The sequence below is a fragment of the Embiotoca jacksoni genome, unplaced genomic scaffold, assembly GCF_022577435.1.
Source record: "Embiotoca jacksoni isolate LCO1_2020_lvr unplaced genomic scaffold, fEmbJac1.0.p SCAF_5, whole genome shotgun sequence".
NCBI classification, from domain to species: domain Eukaryota; kingdom Metazoa; phylum Chordata; class Actinopteri; family Embiotocidae; genus Embiotoca; species Embiotoca jacksoni.
In genome coordinates, this window is record NW_027185403.1 from 11,941,805 (window position 1) to 11,959,272 (window position 17,468).

At 43.3% G+C, this 17,468-nt stretch overlaps 3 protein-coding genes and 1 non-coding gene across 10 annotated transcripts; 3 read left to right on the plus strand and 1 right to left on the minus strand.

Moving 5' to 3' along the window:
• The first annotated feature begins 536 nt into the window (after positions 1-536).
• hnrnpaba (heterogeneous nuclear ribonucleoprotein A/Ba) lies at positions 537-4,643 on the plus strand. 3 transcript variants are annotated; one of them, XM_069171836.1, is made up of 9 exons: positions 537-625; positions 1,141-1,370; positions 1,883-2,051; positions 2,409-2,567; positions 2,660-2,791; positions 2,885-2,975; positions 3,110-3,265; positions 3,375-3,460; positions 3,915-4,643. In XM_069171836.1, exons 2-8 carry the CDS (start codon positions 1,156-1,158, stop codon positions 3,443-3,445), a joined length of 993 nt encoding a protein of 330 aa, XP_069027937.1. In that variant the 5' UTR covers positions 537-625; positions 1,141-1,155; the 3' UTR covers positions 3,446-3,460; positions 3,915-4,643. The 3 variants fall into 3 exon arrangements, with proteins under 3 accessions (XP_069027937.1, XP_069027936.1, XP_069027938.1); XM_069171835.1 differs by having other exon boundaries at positions 562-679; XM_069171837.1 differs by lacking the exon at positions 3,375-3,460 and having other exon boundaries at positions 562-679.
• A 360-nt stretch (positions 4,644-5,003) lies between these two features.
• phykpl (5-phosphohydroxy-L-lysine phospho-lyase) lies at positions 5,004-10,162 on the minus strand. 3 transcript variants are annotated; one of them, XM_069171830.1, is made up of 13 exons: positions 9,759-10,155; positions 9,542-9,660; positions 9,250-9,409; positions 9,090-9,164; positions 8,906-8,993; positions 8,704-8,820; positions 8,494-8,576; positions 8,191-8,416; positions 7,761-7,915; positions 6,013-6,102; positions 5,778-5,911; positions 5,582-5,626; positions 5,004-5,227 (listed from the first exon to the last, which is right to left on the minus strand). In XM_069171830.1, the coding sequence occupies exons 1-12, from the start codon at positions 9,815-9,817 to the stop codon at positions 5,583-5,585; spliced, it is 1,350 nt and encodes a 449-aa protein (XP_069027931.1). In that variant the 5' UTR covers positions 9,818-10,155; the 3' UTR covers positions 5,004-5,227; position 5,582. The 3 variants fall into 3 exon arrangements, with proteins under 3 accessions (XP_069027931.1, XP_069027929.1, XP_069027932.1); XM_069171828.1 differs by having other exon boundaries at positions 5,004-5,626; positions 9,759-10,156; XM_069171831.1 differs by lacking the exons at positions 5,004-5,227; positions 5,582-5,626; positions 5,778-5,911 and having other exon boundaries at positions 6,018-7,494; positions 9,759-10,162.
• Positions 8,574-16,023, plus strand: LOC138211731 (protein FAM53C-like). 3 transcript variants are annotated; one of them, XM_069171834.1, is made up of 5 exons: positions 8,574-8,592; positions 12,366-12,610; positions 12,720-12,780; positions 12,860-13,692; positions 14,542-16,023. In XM_069171834.1, the coding sequence occupies exons 2-5, from the start codon at positions 12,527-12,529 to the stop codon at positions 14,806-14,808; spliced, it is 1,245 nt and encodes a 414-aa protein (XP_069027935.1). In that variant the 5' UTR covers positions 8,574-8,592; positions 12,366-12,526; the 3' UTR covers positions 14,809-16,023. The 3 variants fall into 3 exon arrangements, with proteins under 3 accessions (XP_069027935.1, XP_069027933.1, XP_069027934.1); XM_069171832.1 differs by lacking the exon at positions 8,574-8,592 and adding an exon at positions 10,426-10,467; XM_069171833.1 differs by lacking the exon at positions 8,574-8,592 and adding an exon at positions 10,484-12,265.
• On the plus strand, positions 14,625-14,697 carry LOC138211804 (small nucleolar RNA SNORD66). The gene has a single exon (XR_011179361.1). It is a non-coding gene; the product is annotated as a small nucleolar RNA SNORD66 (small nucleolar RNA).
• Positions 16,024-17,468: the final 1,445 nt, after the last annotated feature.

Consider the following 17,468-nt stretch of genomic DNA (forward strand, 5'->3'; position numbering starts at 1 on the left):
CCAAACCAATTTTTCCTGATACTGTTTAAGCTTTATTGTTTTATAGTCTCCGAGGTTTTATCCATGCCATCTCTCTTCATAAACGTTCACAGCAGTCACTGAATGAAATGTCCGTGTCCATGTAAAGGCGTAATGACAGCATTTTACACGTTTATTCATTGATAATGTTAACACACAGCTACGTCAACATTTACAAGGTGCACACACTTGTCCGATCATTTTCACACGAACCCTGCGTTTGACCACATCTTTGTTACATTCAGAGTGAATTGGGGAGTCGGCCCAATTTTAGGATCGGCAGTTTGAAGCTAACACAACTGTGCAGCTATTTATTAGAGCTGAGTCGAGCTGAAATAGCCCAGCAGCGAACAACGCATCATTTTCAGCAAAAAGAGTACTCCGAGTTCCTTCCTGTCTTTATGAGGGGCGTGAACGTCTTCTGCGAAAAAGAAAGAGCAGCGCATGCGATTGGTCGCCGCCGTGAGTGGCGGAGGTAATTATCCAATCAGGCGGCTCCTCCGCAGAAATGTCGTTTTTTTCTCCCGGTTCTAGAAAACCAACCACGAGTTGTCGTCGTGTGGGAGAATCCATCTTGAAGAGAGAGAGCTCTCCGGTTGTGTGACCAGTAAGCCGATTTTTGTACTACATTAGCCTGTTTTTCCTGTCATTAGGTTGTCACGTAAGTAGTTTGCTTCTTGTGTTCTTTTCATAGTTTTTTTTTCCCTGCGGTTGAAGGTTAAATATTTGTGGTCATTAAAAACGATAGGCCTTGTGTTGCGGCCAGCACGGCCTGTGAATTACGTAACTGCGAATTCGAGTTGTCCGGGCTTGGTTTTTTTTTTTTTTTATCAGTGTGGTACAGATGGTTACAACTTTTCTAATCTTCGCCTGCAGCTGAAAAGTGCTTTGGATGTTACTGTGTTGTGTTGAGTAAGGCGCTACTTTGTTGCCATTTTCCGGCTGTCGGCAACACGGGGCTTCTCTGTGAATGTATGGAGCGGCAAAATGGTGGGAAATGCACGTATTGGCACCACGTAAATGGCGAGGCATAAAACGGCGTGACACATTATGTAACCGGCGTAATTTCCCCTCCTCCACCCCCCCACCCCCAGTATGATTTATCTTTCTGTGTCGGCTTAGGTACAACAGTACAAAATGTCTGAGACAGAGCAGCAGTACATGGAAACATCAGAAAACGGCCACGAAGTCGATGACGATTTTAACGGAGCCGGTAACACGGAGGAGGGGAACGACGGCAGCGCCGGGGACGAATGCGGTGAGGGTGCAGGGCCCGACGCGGACGGCAATTCGCAAAACGGCGGCACGGAGGGCGGCCAGATCGACGCCAGCAAAGGCGAGGAGGATGCAGGGTGAGTCTTTATTTTTTTTTTTTTTTTTTTTTTTTTTCTTCCCCTTTTTCTTTAAAAAAAAAAAATAATGACCCAATGTAGTAAATAGTCTGAATAAGTGAGCGCTGGTGGTTTGCCATGTTTCTTTGTTCAGCCGGCCTTTTGTTGGCGCCATGTGCAGAGCGGAGGGGGGATGGGCGCTTCAACAGGGGATTAAATGTAACCATAATGGAGGGTAAAAAAAAAAAACCAACAACTATAGATAGGAGGTTCCCTGCTGTGCTCGTATCGTGAAGAATTTCATTTTTTTTTTTTATTATTTTTAAAAAAAAAATCAAATTGATAAAATAGCTTGAAGCTATAGCAACTGCCTCCCCCCCCTCCCCCATACGTCACCAGGTCAACAGATTTTCTGGAACAGCCTGTACGTAATGTATATTTACACCCCCCCCTTCCCCCCCTGCCTGGCACCGGCCACAATATGAAGCTGGAGTGGCCTGCTCTGCTAAACATGCCCGTCTTTCTGTGCCCAGGAAAATGTTTGTCGGTGGCCTCAGCTGGGACACGAGCAAGAAGGACCTCAAAGATTATTTCTCTAAATTTGGTGAGGTGACGGACTGCACCATCAAGATGGACCAGCAGACAGGCCGGTCTAGAGGCTTCGGCTTCATTCTCTTTAAAGATGCAGCCAGTGTAGACAAGGTGAGTGGAGAAGCCCCCTGCAGAGAATATATGCTCACATAAACAAGATGTTCCATACAAACACGCAGCAACAACAAACATGGCTCCATGGTGGATTTAGTTCCAAAAAAAAGGGACAACTTCAGTCATGTGGAAGTGGTTTGACTACAAAAGATCAGAAGTACAACAAACCGCTGCAATATGTTAGCCTTTACTGAATATTTGAACGCGGTAAACCTATGCATACAATTATAAGTGTCCTATAATATTACAACCGTTGTTATGGCAGAAATACCTGAAGATATTGTACCCTTACTCAGGAACATGAGTAGTAGGTGGGTTGTTTAAAATAATATTTTTTGTTATTGGTTTTTTTAGGTTCTTGAACAGAAGGAGCACAGGCTAGATGGCAGACAGATTGACCCCAAGAAAGCCATGGCCATGAAGAAGGATCCAGTGAAGAAAATCTTTGTGGGCGGCCTTAACCCTGACACTTCTAAGGAAGTCATTCAGGAGTACTTCGGGACCTTTGGAGAGGTACCACATTCAGCGGATTTGTCAGCGTATTAAGGAATTAAGTGGGTTAATGATGTTGACTGCTTCAGAAGTTTGCTTTCCTGTCGTCGTAGATTGAGACCATTGAGCTCCCACAAGACCCAAAGACGGAGAAGAGGAGGGGGTTCGTATTTATCACGTATAAAGAAGAAGCTCCTGTCAAGAAGGTTATGGAGAAGAAGTACCACAACGTCGGTGGAAGCAAGGTAATGGCAAAGCGCACAGAAGTGACATTGGGTAAAGTGCGCTCTGCAAAGTTTTCATTTCACAATTGAATGTGCTCTTGTGTGGTGTTGCAGTGTGAAATCAAAGTAGCCCAGCCCAAAGAGGTGTACCTGCAGCAACAGTATGGTGCTCGTGGATATGGAGGACGTGGCAGGGGCCGTGGAGGTAAGCACCCTTTTTTTTGTGTATACCAGCAGAATCCGAACTATTCTACACCCTAGGATAAACTTAAATGTGCGTAGCTGCCTGGGTCCTGTGTGTTGGAGAGTTGTGACAAAGGCCTCACCTGTTGTTTCTAGGCCAGGGCCAGAACTGGAATCAAGGCTACAACAACTACTGGAACCAGGGATACAACCAGAACTATGGTTACGGACAGCAAGGCTACGGATACGGCGGCTATGGCAACTATGACTACTCTGCTGGTTATTACGGCTATGGGGGTGGCTACGATTACAGTAAGCGATAAGTGCCCCCAGGGAAAGAAAACGAATGAGAGAAACTTTTATTTTCTTGGTCCTCCTTGTTGTACAGAAGAACTCAGTCCCTTTTTCTCTTGTCCTCCAGACCAGGGCAATACAAGCTATGGGAAAACTCCAAGACGTGGAGGCCACCAGAGTAGCTACAAGCCATACTGATCACACATAGTGCAGGTATGCATTTTTGCATCATCCGTGGTAGTATGAGAACATAGCTGTAACCATTAGTGCCTTTTGACCCCAAAGATCTCCATCTACTCTAAATCCATTCAAGCATTGTGGTGGGGTTAGGGTAGGCCGTGTTGTGGGGGTCTGTGATCATTAAAGATGGATTCATTCCACCTGTCAGCCATCTTAAGATGCATCTCTACAAAGACTACTTGATCAATAAGGATTGAGTTGGTGGTGGTTGAGAACAGGAATAAGGACCGTTTCACCTTTCACCCGGGTGCTAGGTGTTCTAGCTAGCGGTCGTGTCCCCCCCCCCCTCCCCCCCCCCGACCCCCAAAGTGTGTCTGTCCATTCACTGACCTGTCAAACTCATTCATGCACCTGTCTGTCTTTGTGTAACTGCATGCCACATTTGGTTTATTCTCAGTAACGTTAAGCACCGTGTTTTTCTCTCAAGGTCTAAAGTAAATAAGAAAAAGAGATCCATGGTCTGACCACAGCGAACATGGGCTCTGGCTTTTCCTTTGGAGTTGGCAGAAATTTGGACTCATGCTCCATTTGTACAGATCAAGTGAGGAACTGGGGAAGCAAATGTCACTTTTCCACTTTTTATTTTATATTGTTTTGTGTCCATTTACATTTCCAGTGATGGAAGTGTTATTTTTACTGTACTTTTTGGTACCTTTTTGAATCTAATGTATTGTATGGTTGTATTTTTACATGTCTACTGGATTTACAGATGAGCAGGAGCAAGAGCTTTTAAAGCTCACAAATAAAACAATTTTTTTTTTTTTCTTTCTTTTGGTGTTTCTAGATCTTTAGTTATTTTCTCCCATGCTGAGTGTTGGATGCAAGTTGCATGGCTTCAGATGTGGGGTGAGGTAAAATAAGGGATTTAAAACTAATCAAAGGGTTCTATGTAAGCGTGTAAAGTGAATGTTTGCAGATGGCCTTGTAGACGAAGACAACCAGCATCTTTTTTTTTTTGTTTTGTTATTATTTTTTTTTCTTTTGGCTTTTAAGGAGATTCTTCCCCCATCATGTCTGCAATTTTAAGTGGCTTTACTAGTGTTATTCAACTGAACGCAAGCCTGTTAATGTAAGAGGGGTTCTCCCTCTCTCACTGGAAACTCATTCCTCTAGTGTCTTGGGCAAATTGGTAGAAATAAACGTTTGGTTTATATTACACATGGATCTTTTTGTTATTATTTGTAAAGTTAATGTTAAATGTTTTGTACTGTTAAATGGCTTGCTTGTTTTGTCTCGGATAATGTTAACATCTCTCCGGAGGCGTCTTTGGGAAGCCGTGAGAGAGGGCTTCACTACCTGCAGGATAACTGGCTGAGTGTTAATACCCACCCCACTAGATGTGAGGCTGCAATACTTGAGCATTTTTGTGAATGTGTCCAGGAGTGAAAGATAGTGGTCTGGTAAGTGCTTAACTCAAACCATACTGTGTATTGAGCTCATGTTGCTGATCAGTGTTCAGTTGAGGCTGGTTCTTTAAACTATTGCTGCTGTGGGTAAAAGAACATAAGAGTCAATATTAAAAATGTTACCTGTTTATTAGTTTCTAGATTATAAAAAAAACAAGCAAAAAAAGTATTTTTTTGTGGAATTTAATTAGTGTCACATAATTATCTTCTGGTTTATCGTCATCTCCCAGGTGGTATCGATGTGAAATGTTTACCTCCAATTGGATGGGTATCATCAGAGAGGTGACTGATCGTATCTTCTACCAAAAAGATGCCATACATTGGCTCCCAACACCTGGAACAAAACATTTACAATGAGGTTTCACTCCAGCTGCAAAAGAGTCAAAGCGGTGATCCTTCAGTGCCATCGTTTCAAATCCACTGTCGCCACTTTGATATTCCGTAGTAATCTTTGATATAAAAATATATCTCTGATGGAAAGTCTGCTGTTACAAGTCAGTCCTCTCAAAAACAAAGTGACCAAGTCCCCCACAGCGGCCGGTGTCGAGTGTTCCGCCAAGTGAAGTGAACCTGTTTGATCTGCTTGAGCTGCGAGTATAGATATTCATATCTCTACCTCTGAACTTTATGAATGTGACCATCTGACAATGTCTGATGCAATTAAAAGTTTTCTACAGGTTTAACAAACCTTAGATGTCTTCCTTTTCCAATTTTAAGTCATGGATTTTCACGTCTGCAAGAACAAGGAATTCAATGAATGCATTTAATTTGGGAATGTATAAAATTGTTGAGAATCCGCCTGTGACTGCAGGTGTTAATGTGTCAAGTAGATCGCATGCTTACAATCCTGTGTCTGCAACTGCAGTGTAAAGATGATGACTAACCTGCGAGGATGCGGTCGATGCATTGTACCACCAGTTCTGCGTCCTCCATGTTGAAACACATCGGAGGCTTAAACTTGAGCACACTTTCCCAGGGGCCGTCTGTGCTGACACAGATCTGATCCTCCTCCTTCAGCCTGATAGAACGAGGATAGCGAGTTGATTGACAAAATGCAGAGAGAAAAGTCAGGTTTAAGGCGGCGTGTCTGATAACTATTAACTGGTGTAAATCTCACACCTCTTTACCACCCGTGCTGCTGCTGCCGTGGCAGGAGTCTTCGTCTCTCTGTCTGTAACCAGCTCCAGTCCCACAAACAGTCCTAAGCCTCTGCATGAACAGAAAAACTTATTTTAACGTTTCATTGGAATTCAATCAGTTATAAAGTGATGCCAAATTAGTCCCATCGCCATGGTTTTACACTGCTAGAGAGTGAAAATGTCGGTGACATCTTGGCCATACTTGAAGTGTTTGTGTATCTCAAAATCCATCAGTTATCCTGCGTATCCTTTTATTCTAGTGTATCATTGAGGAAAGTGATGAATGCTATTATGAATTGGACAATTATTTTTGAAATATTTGAATAATTAAACATCAGGTTCTGCAAGTTCAATGCTTCTGATGGATATGTCCTCAAAATAGGTGTCTGTGTACTTTTGTCCCTGCAATATTTTTGCTGGTACCAATCATTAATTTTGGACTTTTGGCACACGGGTGTTTTCGATCACTGACGGATTTCACAAATGTTTAGGTTGAAGTTACGTTGGAAGTTTACCCGAGGTCCCCGAGTATTGAATTACAACTGCTTTAATGAGGGCCACACCTTTATGCACTGTTGTCAGGTGGACCAGAACAACTCTCTCCTCTGCTGCTGCATCACTGATATTGTATCATGTCTTTGTGTTTTCTTCAAATGCCTTGATTTTCTGGTTGTTAAAACACATTTTGATATTTGCACTTTACGTCCATTTCGAGCTCAAACGCTGCAGTGTGGAAAAATGACGGTAGCCATGTAAGGCGTCGTTCTGTCAAGCTGTCAATCGAGCGATGCGCAGACTCGCGCTGTCCTGACAGGAAGTCTTAATCAGCCAAGATCAGTGAAAACACCCGTGTGGATGTCCTAAGCAGGTGTAGGTGAGCTTCAATTAGTGCAGCCAGGGCACTGGCTTCAGGTAACAACTTGATGGTGGCTTCACAGCTCGTATCAAAGTGATTATTATTTTTTTTTAGCGTTACTGACTTTGAAGCAATGGTGGAAACTACTGTACTTTAAGTACAATTTTGAGATACGGGTACTTCAATGGAGTATTTCCATTTGATGTCACTTTATGCTTTCACTACATTTCAGTAAGAAATATTGTACTTTCTACTCCACTACATTCATTTGTCCACTGCAACGTGTTCAAATGTTTTAAGTTTCCAACCTTTGTTTTCTGATGTCTTACAAAAAGCAGTGTGGAGTCCGGGTCACGTTTCATATCTCTATGTTTTTAAAAGCTCTACCAAATACGGATTTTTTTTTTTTTTCCCCCTTCTAAACTTCTCGCATGGTTTCATTTCAATAAATGATGTGGTATCTCACCAAAAATCAAAACATTTGAAATAAGTAAAAAAAATAAAAAATAGATTTGAACTTTTTTTTCTTCGTTCCAGTAATCATCTCGCAATGCTTCCTTCACATGGATATAAAACTGGATTTAAAGAAGTAAAAACCAGTTCCACCTAGAGGAGATACAACAGTAACATGCTGATTACACACTGATGCTTCAGTATTAATAATAAAATGTCACGTATAATAATGTATCACTTGGAGGGACCAAACCAATACTTTAACCACATTTTGCTTTTACGGAAGTAGGAATTTTCATACATGACCTCTAATTGAAATGGAGTTGCTTTAAATTGCTGTATTGGTACTTTTATTGAAATAAAAGATGTAAGCAAAAGGGCCTTGAGGAGCCTGAGTGGACGATTCACAGCATCATTACCTGACGTCTCCAATTATTTCATGTCGTGTTTGTAGTTTTCTGAGCAAATCTTTAAGATGTGCTCCCACCCGACTGGCATTTCCTCTTAGGTCCTCCTCCTCTATAACATCGAGGACTGCCAGGCCGATTGCACACGACACTGGATTCCCCCCGAACTGCATGAAGTTGGAAAGGACTATTAATCTTGATTATATGAATCCTTGTACAGTGTTGCATTAAAACATCTGGAGGAATAAGACTAAATTACTCTGGGAAAAACAATTTCATTTAAACAATATAATAACTAATTTTACATCAGTTTAGTGACAATAATATTACCTCAGTATAAAAAGGGTGAACTTATTCCAAAAAAAAAATGTATCGATATCACCGGTTCACCACTGTGGCCGTCTCTACAAGTGGTAAAGGCTAAAGGCTTCAGTATAGTCACCGTGTTGAAGTACTCCACTCCGTTGGCTGTGAAAGCTCCAGCTATCTCCACAGTAGTTGCCACACATGCCAGGGGATGTCCATTGCCCATCGGTTTGCCCATGGTCACAATGTCTGGACAGAAACCTTCTCCCTGCAGCTGGAAAGCCCAGAAATGACTTCCCACACGTCCAAAACCAGTCTGCACCTCATCTGCCACAAATACTCCACCAGCTGAGCGCACATATCTGTGGAGAGTGCGGGGGAGACGCGTCACACCACCATTACTGAGCAAAGTCAGCCAGGCAGCTGAAACCAGACTCACTCTGCAACTTTTGCCGAGTATCCTTGGGGCAAGATGATTTGTCCTCCAACACTCGGCAATGATTCGGCAAAGAAGGCGGAGATCTGTGGGGAAAAAAAGGTAACTACTGACGTAAAAGTCGTGCATTGTTTGTGTTTATAACCGCATTATTTTGAGCGTCCGCGTGTACTGATTTTATTAAGGCTGAAGGGCGAAGTGTTAAGAGTGTACCTTACGACCTTTCCTGTGCACCTCTTCTATTAGGTCTTTCACTGTATCAGCGTATGCTTGGCCTGGGGAGGGGTGATCCTCTCTGTATATGCCTCTGTAGGTGTCTGGTAAGGGTGCCTGGGACGATGAAACACAGTCAGATGAGCAGGAGTCCACTGTTGCTTAGCGGTTTGCGTGATGATAGTTGTATAAATCTACACACCACATGAACCCATTCTTTCTGTCCTGCCAGTTTCCGGAACTTGTAAGGACTAATGTCGATGAGGGACATTAGATGCCCATGGTATGCACTAGTACAGAGGGAGAGTTCATCGTAATTGAAAAGCAAGTGTGCGTGTTTGTGTGTGTCAGAGGGCGACTATTGCGAAGGGACAGAATATACTTACTGGTCGAGCACGATGACATCCTCGTGTTGGGTGTACTGCTGTGCCAAGCGTATGGCAAGATCGTTGGCCTCCGAGCTGTCAAGAGAAACCGTAAAAATCACAGCAATGGTCCCTCAGAAGTACCTCATTCTGTGAGTGTGTTGAACAAAGCTTTACTTACCCGGAGTTAACAAAGTAGAACACGCACAGTTTGTCAGGCAGGGTGGCAGCCAGCCGGTCGGCGTAGAGGACTATGTTGTCATGCAGGTATCTTGCATTTGTGTTCTGCAGGTCCATTTGTGCCGCTGCAGCCTTTGTAATGCTGGGGTGACAATGACCCACTGTAGAAAACAGACTGACTCATTCAAAAAAAACGTTCTGCCACTAGGAGGCAGGAGTGCAATCTGCTGTATTTTTTTTGTGTGTGTGTAAGTAATACAAATGGACTATGCACTATATGATAAATGTTTTACCATGATGAACGTTACTGATGCAGTCCAAGTAGCGCTGGCCATTTTCATCGAAAAGATATTGTCCTCTTGCTCTTACTATTTTCATAGGGTCTTCTGAATAAAACAGTCTACACGACTGGCTGTAATCAAAGCAATTAATACGTGTCAGTAGCAAGCTGTGCACAACATGACCGGGAGTTAACGTCAAGAAAAGACCGCAACGTTTGACTTTACACACCCGATAAGCCTCTTCCTCATCGCGAGAGTTTCTTCTTTCTTGAGTTTTATTAGAGCCATAATCTTTTTGGTCTCTCTGTGTGTATGTCACGCATACAGAAGAGTATACAGAAACAACAAACAGGAACCAATAACGGGCAATAAGAGCTATGGAGGACTCACCCACGACATATCTGTTTTGCTAAGTTAAAACATCCACCGCGCATGCGCGGCAGAGGAGCACATTTAAGATTCACTTCCCACGGTTCATCCTGAAGAAGTATCCTGCAAATGTCGTCTTTCCTCAGTCACAGATAGAGTTGACCGATCTAAATGTAATGGGTGTTATATTATCCGACATATGTGTGGGAAAAAAAAATAATTGTACTTAGACATTGTTTAGTCCGTTTTTAAATTATGCTGTCGCTTTATTTAGAAGGACCTAACTGTATGGGGTCTTAACGGGACAAAGATGCGCAAAATAAGTGTAACGTGTTATTAAATTTTTTTTTGTTTGAGTTCAAAATATATGTATAAACATAACTAAAAAAAAAAACAGTATGTGTTTTACAATTATTTCGGCATTTTCTTGAATTGAAATTTTGGAGGCAATAACACTTAAACCCCTCTGTAATGGTATCTTCCAAAGGCTATAAATACTCCGTTAATTCCGCCGCTCACCCGGTGCACTCGCTGTGCAGCTTCGGTTGCTAAGGAACCACCGAACGCAGGTAATACATCAGGACAGCTGTAGCACGCTAGCTTGCAAACAGGCTGCCGTGACCAAGCTAACGCCGCAACTAATTCAGACGTACACCAGCCATTGAATAGACTACCGCACGTTTTCATAGCCGCGGCCTTCACGAGCCGCGACTAAAACCATCTGGGGGTGACAAAAGCCGTCCGCCGGTTAACAAACTGTCGCCGGTAATTGAAGCTTGCTAATACAAACGGCTGCGCTTTAACGAGCCGCATCGTGTTACTTGCGCTAGCTCACCTTGCACCACCGGCTAAAGTCGATGTCGGATTTTAGCCGGTGATTGAGCGTTTTATTTGATGCGGTCGTACCTGCAGCTGACGATGGAGATCACGTTATTCATCTGAGCGTGTGTGGGTTGTTTTTTTTTTTAATATATATAAAGGGACGAGCTGCGCAGCGCCGTCTCCGACATACTTGTTGACTTGCACGTTTGTGAAGACGCGACGTCCCCTTGTGTCAACTCTTGTTTTGATCCACGCAGGAGTCTTCATTCATGTCATCCGCGGTAGACGCGTGTCGGATGTCGTTTTAAGGGCCGTGCCGTAGTTAATTCATAGAAACGCTCAGGAGGATACTTGTTGGCCACATTTTTTTGAAAAGTGCTGTTGGAAGTTTTTAACATTTTCAGCTGGTGGTTGACATCACTGCTTCTGGTCGTTTTTGTGGGGTTGAGGGCTTTTTTTTTTTTAAACTAGAGGCTGCTGCCACGGTGAAGTTGAGTCCGTGTCTCTTTCTGGCATGTGGAGCTGGGCTAGCAATGTAGCACCATGTCTGCCACAAGGAGAAAGGCCCCTGGAGGCCACATCTGACTACCAACACTGGTGAAACGAGCAATGCTCCAGATGTCATCAAATGGTTCAATTAAGACTCGCATCGTGACGCCGACGTGGTTCATCATGTCTGGTTTGGTTTCCACCTGAAGTGAACTTTGCACTTTTCTGCAGCTGTGTAAAGGCTAAAAGGGCACGTTACATTTTAATCCAGGAGATGGGAGATTATATATTGGTTTTTGGTTTCAATTTGAGATGTGCAATTTCTTTGCTGGGGTTCCTTGCATTTGGCCAGCACAGGTTGGCTCATCGGTTTGCAAGGGAAATATCTGAGGAATGTGTAGCTGCTGAAATGGACACGCAGCCTGATCTATGGGTACATCATGCCGTTTTGGCTTTGCTTCAGTAATAGAAGTCCTTCAGACCTGGTCACTGTTCTTTTGTCCCCTGTGAAAAGATACTGTGGCATGCGTCCAACCCCTGTCCCATTCATTTTTCACCCCCCCCCCCCCCCCCCCAGCCTTTCCCTTTTAGTCTCTCCCTCCCCCTTCCGCTCTCTTCACCACTCACAGCTCCTCATTTGAGTTTATTGGACCCTATTGACTTGATTGCCTTTGTATTGGCCCAAATGGTTTTCACTCGGAGCATACTTTGAATTTTATTTTTAAATAGCAGTGGTGTGTGTTTGGAGTCTTATTTAAAGATATGACCGTGTTCACTTTTACATGAAGGAATGTGAAGTGCTTTTCTTTGTTCAGGCTCTCCTCGTGTCCATGTGTGCTCTCTGCCTTTTGTGAATGTGAACTTTTGCCTCTGCCTTTCATGTGTGAATGCGGCAGCATATAGATCCCAGCCGAGGTCCCGTGTAGAAATACATGGTCTGTACTCGGTATTCGGGCTTTCTGTTGCTCACTCTGTGGCTTTTCCACACGCAAGTGTTTCCAACAGTGGCTTTTACCCTCCGATCCAAGGCTTGATCATGGATCTGTCTGGCAACTTGTAAGCTATTGTTTGATAATGTGTTCTCTGCAATATGTGCAACCAGTTTCAGTTAATCAATGACATTGTTTAACTGATCTATTCTCATGTGTTCCTCTAGGTGGCATAAAGATGATGGTGGCATGGTGAGAAATCAGTCATGGCTGGTTGAGGTGTGGAGGGGATGCCATAAACCAAGCCAGGATTCTGACTGAGGAAATTGTCACTGCCCTCAGTAATTCTCCTCATCTCCATGTCTGTCCGTGGATCGTAGCTACAATAATGGTAACACTTATCACAGAGCAGCTCCGTAAGCAGAGTTTGGAAGAACCGTATCACAAGGCTTTCTCATTCAATGTGAATGTGGTAAGTTGGATATTAAACTAAGTCTTGTCCTTCAAACTGGTGTTTTTCCTTTCATTGACGAGGTTTTATAGGATCTGCTTTTGAATGCAAGTTATTGTATTTGTTACAGTCATTACCTGCGGTGGGCTCCAGTCCCACTATCTCATGGAGTGCGTGTAGAGCAACGCAAGGCAAGTTAAATGAATTAAGAGCACCATTTGCATCTGGCAGAGGGAGATCTGTCTCATGTCTATCTTTTTGCACTTTCAGAGACAAGCTCAGCTACACACCCATCATCCAAAACCCATGTTTTGGATGATTCCTGTGGACTAGATTCCCTATGGCCTTCTTCCCGCTCTGGAGAACCCCTCCAGGAACCACAGGTTTCCTTCACAGACGAGGCTTTCCAAAGTTCACCCCCGCCGCCACCTCCAAAACGCCACTGCCGGTCCCTCTCTGTTCCAGAGGATCTGTCTCGGTGCCGCTCCACGTGGCATCCCAGTGCTTCAAAGGTTTGGATGCCGGTCAAGCGTGGCTGCCATAGTGGAGGAGCATCAAGTTCAGGCTCTGGAGCTAGCTCTTTGCCACTTTGTGGTCCGAGTTCCTCCTTCACCTCTTCCTCAATACACTCATCTTCTAGCCCTACCTTCTTTAGCTTAGCACTGTCATCCGACTCCCCTTTATCATGGGGCTTCCCATGGGACGCCTGTGACACACTGAAGGGAGCTTGTTCTTCCTCCTTTGCTACTCCTTCCTCTTGCTCCTCTTCACCAGCCCCCCTGATTTCTCACTCTGTGTTGCAGCGTCGCTTCAGCCTCTCCCCTGTGCACATTCAGAATACCTCTGTGGTGCCCCTGCCCCCCCAGCCCTCCCCCGTTTCAGCTCAGACTTATGGCTGCTCTGGCCTGGAGCACCCAGCCCTGTCTCCATCTCCCACTTCAGCCTGCAGCACACCATCCTCTTCTAGGCGCGACCTGCACCCTGCGCTGCCGCGATGCCACTCGCAGCCCTGCGACATGCGCAAACCTCGCTTAAAGCGGCGCCACGACCCCGATGTTCTGCCCTGCCCCCGGCCGGGCCTTGACTTCAGCAAGATGACACAGGTGAGCAGGAACAACCAGTGGGTGAAGGTAGTTTGTCAGTTTCCTCTTATTGGTGCGTATATTGAGTTATAGTAACCCCATGACCATAGTTAATCGTACCAGTAAGTAATCGGTCGGCTTGCATTCATCTGTGCCCTTCGTAGGCCTCCTTTCTTGCACAAGTCCCAATTTATACACAATGCCATCTATGACGTATCCTTCTGATGAAGTCATCAAAAGAGCGCCAGTCAAACGACGTGGAAATAAAGATGAAAATGTGAATTATCTGTTTCATCCAGCTAATGAATTGAAATGATTCAAACAACTATAGAAAATAATTGCCATCAGGCAAATATGTAAAAATTGTAAGAGGCCTAGGTTTTTTTTTTTTTTAAAGTTCATTTCCTCACTTTGCTTTAATATTACAGTGATGAACCACTCGGTTCACACATTTAGGAAGTGGCAGTATGTTGGCTTGCGGTCACTCCTGGTATTAGTTTCACATTCTACTCTATTTATGTCAAACACTCTTCCAGACTTATTGGTATTTAAGTCTCTTTTCCTTTTGTCATTCTTGTCACAAATGCCAGCCAAGCTAAATAACTTTGAAATGAGTTTCTCCGTAATTCCGTCAAACAGTTTGTGCCACCCATTCAGACGTCCTGGCGTTGATCCTGATATTGTTGCACCGCCTGTGTTTTATTGCTGCCGAGTGTAGATTTTGTTGTATGAAGTTGATAATTAATTCATTGAGAACGAGATTTGGAGTCCATTTTAGCAAGATGTTTTGTGCCTTCTGGTAAATGATAAAATTGTCACATAATAATTTATGACACTTTTTTTTTTTTTTCCACACTTTTTTCTGTGCAGATTGGTAATCGGGAGAGCGTGTTGTGCGGAACAGCTGGCTGCATAGTTCCAGTGTCTTCTCAGGTGGAGCTGCGCTCAGCCTTCTCCCCTGCTGAGTTCCTGGGACGAGCCAGCATTGGGCCACTGAGTGAAAGTGAAGAAGAAGAGGAGGAGGAGGAAGAAGAAGAGGAGAAAGAGAGAAAAAGGACTGTAATAGATGGAGGACAAAAGATTGTTTTTGAAAGGGACTGCACAGAATTGGACTTGAACCTCATAGAAGAAAACTGACCACTCCCTGGTACTTTCTATGATTACTGCAGCCATAATAATGATATTAAAGCACACCTGTAGGCTTCATGCGCTCTTCTGGTAGAGTCCTTGGGAACCTGCTGCCCTCCTAAGGCATATGTCCAGAGTTCATAATTCAGAGCCAAGCAAGTAGAACCTAATATCAAATTACAATGCTATGATTGTAACACTATTCAACGTTTCACTAAAATGTCAGTGCCTGCCTGTTCAGCACTCCATAGGGAAATGTGCATGATCAAATAAGGACATTTTCATGCACACTGAATTTTGACCAATATTTGATAACAATACAAGTCTTAACTAGCATTAACCATTGGCATGCCTCTTGATAGTCTTGCATATCTGCATCGAAGAGCGCCATATACGGGAGTAAGCAGAATGTAATATCTCCTCAAATAGAAAAAAAAAAACAACATGCCAAGAACCAATAGTTAAATGGTATTGAGGTTTCATTCTTCAATGCCCCCTCACATAGAGGAGTAGTTGCATTTGGGTCTCTAAATTTAGACTTCATTATATGTGAGCTATTAAAGGTCAAAAAAATAGTGGAGGAGCCCAAACATTAGGATCCATATTTAAATGCTCTCCTGTAGGTTCAATAGAATACATTCCAAGATTCTCTGCACTTCTTTAAATCCCCCCCAGAACCCGAGGGAACATCTACTTTAACTTGCTTTTAGCTTGTCCCTTTGATGTAACTCTAATTTGTCCAAGGGCAGCTTTTCTTCTAATGGCAGAGAGGAGATAGGTTCATGTATTTCTTTTGGAATCTCCATAATTGCTTGGACATGAATGCATCTTGTCAACAGTAGTTCTGATAATACTGTATACTGACCATGCCTTAAGCTTAAAATACAGAGTTTGTGGTGCTCTGGTCTTCTTTTCACAGCGAGACATTTTTGCAATCTCCATTTAGCACCTGATTCTGATATTTTCGAACATGTGGCACATACACTGTACAAGTCAGTTAAATTGCTGTGTGAGTGCTGCAGTTGGACTCCGCAGGGCACAATGTAATGTACTGTACAGTGGTTAGAGCGAGTACACACGTCCAGCGAATTCTGTGAGTGTATGTGACAAAGGCGGTAGTGATGCAGATGATTTGGTGGCCTTTAAGAAATAATTTTTCATGTTTTCAGATGGAAATATACCTGTTGCACAATTTATGTACAAATAAAGTTTAATAGAGAATTATTTTTTTCTGAAAAAGTGTCTTGTCTTTCTTCTATGGGTAATTTATCCTGCTCCTCGCCATCTGGAAGAGCGAGTTAGGGGCCAGCGTATTATTAGATTATTTTGAAATCTAGTGGGTAATTTTAATATGTAATACATACATATAGTGTTTAGTCCCTTCTGACCTGATGAACATATTGTATAAATTCAACATTCCTTTGTGCTTTACATGGTAAAAGGGGGTGTGGGTTATAGATGAACTCTGAACGTGTCAAAACGATGAGTAAACTCATTAATGCACACAGCCCTCATTCAGCAGTGTCCTCTCTGCGAGCCATTTGTACTTCCTTAACTTTATGACATATCGTCACGGAAGTTCAAAACTATAATAACTCCACCCTTTGCATTGCCGCCTCTACAACCTGCATGCGGAGGAGGAGGAGGAGGAAGAAATCTTGGGTCCTGCCGTCGTCATAGCAACCGGGCCTCACAAGCTACAAGAACCACCAAGACGTTAAGGAAAGGCTGCTCTGTTTTTGGATGTATAGGAGATAAGTCTTTACTGCACAGCCCTCCGAAGGACAGTGATTTAAATGACCCGTGGCTTAAGTCATTTCGTCTTTCTCTTATTTCTGACTGCTTCCTCTCAAACTGCCTCGATATCATGCCGGTTTTGGCAAAGAAGTTACGGTTCAAGGACACTGCAGTTCCCACTTTGCGTGGACCGAATTACAAATCAGCAACCAGTAAATTAATATCTGTTGGGTATTACAGAGTGTGTAGCATCGTCACTTGCAGTGTTTGTTGGCGTTGAAGTAAAGAAAATGAAAGTAATAGCGTTGTTACTAGAGTTGATGTCACATTGAAAAGTTGCTGTTGTTACATTGTTGTACAACATTTTTTTTTTTATCCCAAACTTCACCTTGAACTACATCTTAACCAAACAAGACAAGTAATTCACTTGTCTGCCGCACTTGTGGAGTTTGCAAAGCCGTAGTATCCGTGTCAGAACAGCACATCTGTACCTTTGAAAAGAAAACACAGCCAGTCTGGATAGCGCCAAACACACGAACAATATCTGCTGTTACTGCATTTCCTTTAATATTCTCACTTTACATGCTGCCAGTGGGGAACATCATTAGAGAGCACAATGTTTGTTTTCATAGTTATGCAGATGATACACAACTTTACATTGCCGCTGAACCAAACGATGATGCAGCTGTGCGCTCCATCACTGGATGTCTTCAAAGCAATAAATAAATGGACGAGCAATAATTTCCTAAAATTAAACGACGATAAAACAGAAATCCTCCTAGTCGGCCCCAAAACGAAAAGAGAAATCGTAGAAAGTGATCTTGGGCAACTCACTCCGTGGATAAAATCAGAGGTAACAAGTCTCGATGTAATCTCAGACTCAGACTTAAGTTTCAAGGCCCACATTAACAAAGTGACGGAAACTTATTTTT

Bases quoted from the DNA above. Each gene is read 5' to 3' on its own strand.
- hnrnpaba (XM_069171836.1), top strand. From the start codon at position 1,156: ATGTCTGAGACAGAGCAGCAGTACATGGAAACATCAGAAAACGGCCAC. The intron at 2,792-2,884 runs GTAATGGCAAAG...GTGGTGTTGCAG, and splicing joins ACAACGTCGGTGGAAGCAAG to TGTGAAATCAAAGTAGCCCA. The intron at 2,976-3,109 runs GTAAGCACCCTT...TGTTGTTTCTAG, and splicing joins ACGTGGCAGGGGCCGTGGAG to GCCAGGGCCAGAACTGGAAT.
- phykpl (XM_069171828.1), bottom strand. From the start codon at position 9,817: ATGGCTCTAATAAAACTCAAGAAAGAAGAAACTCTCGCGATGAGGAAG. The intron at 8,821-8,905 runs GTGTGTAGATTT...TCATCGTCCCAG, and splicing joins AGAAAGAATGGGTTCATGTG to GCACCCTTACCAGACACCTA. The intron at 8,417-8,493 runs GTGAGTCTGGTT...CACTCTCCACAG, and splicing joins TACTCGGCAAAAGTTGCAGA to ATATGTGCGCTCAGCTGGTG.
- LOC138211731 (XM_069171834.1), top strand. From the start codon at position 12,527: ATGGTAACACTTATCACAGAGCAGCTCCGTAAGCAGAGTTTGGAAGAA. The intron at 12,611-12,719 runs GTAAGTTGGATA...TATTTGTTACAG, and splicing joins TCTCATTCAATGTGAATGTG to TCATTACCTGCGGTGGGCTC. The intron at 12,781-12,859 runs GCAAGTTAAATG...TTGCACTTTCAG, and splicing joins TGCGTGTAGAGCAACGCAAG to AGACAAGCTCAGCTACACAC.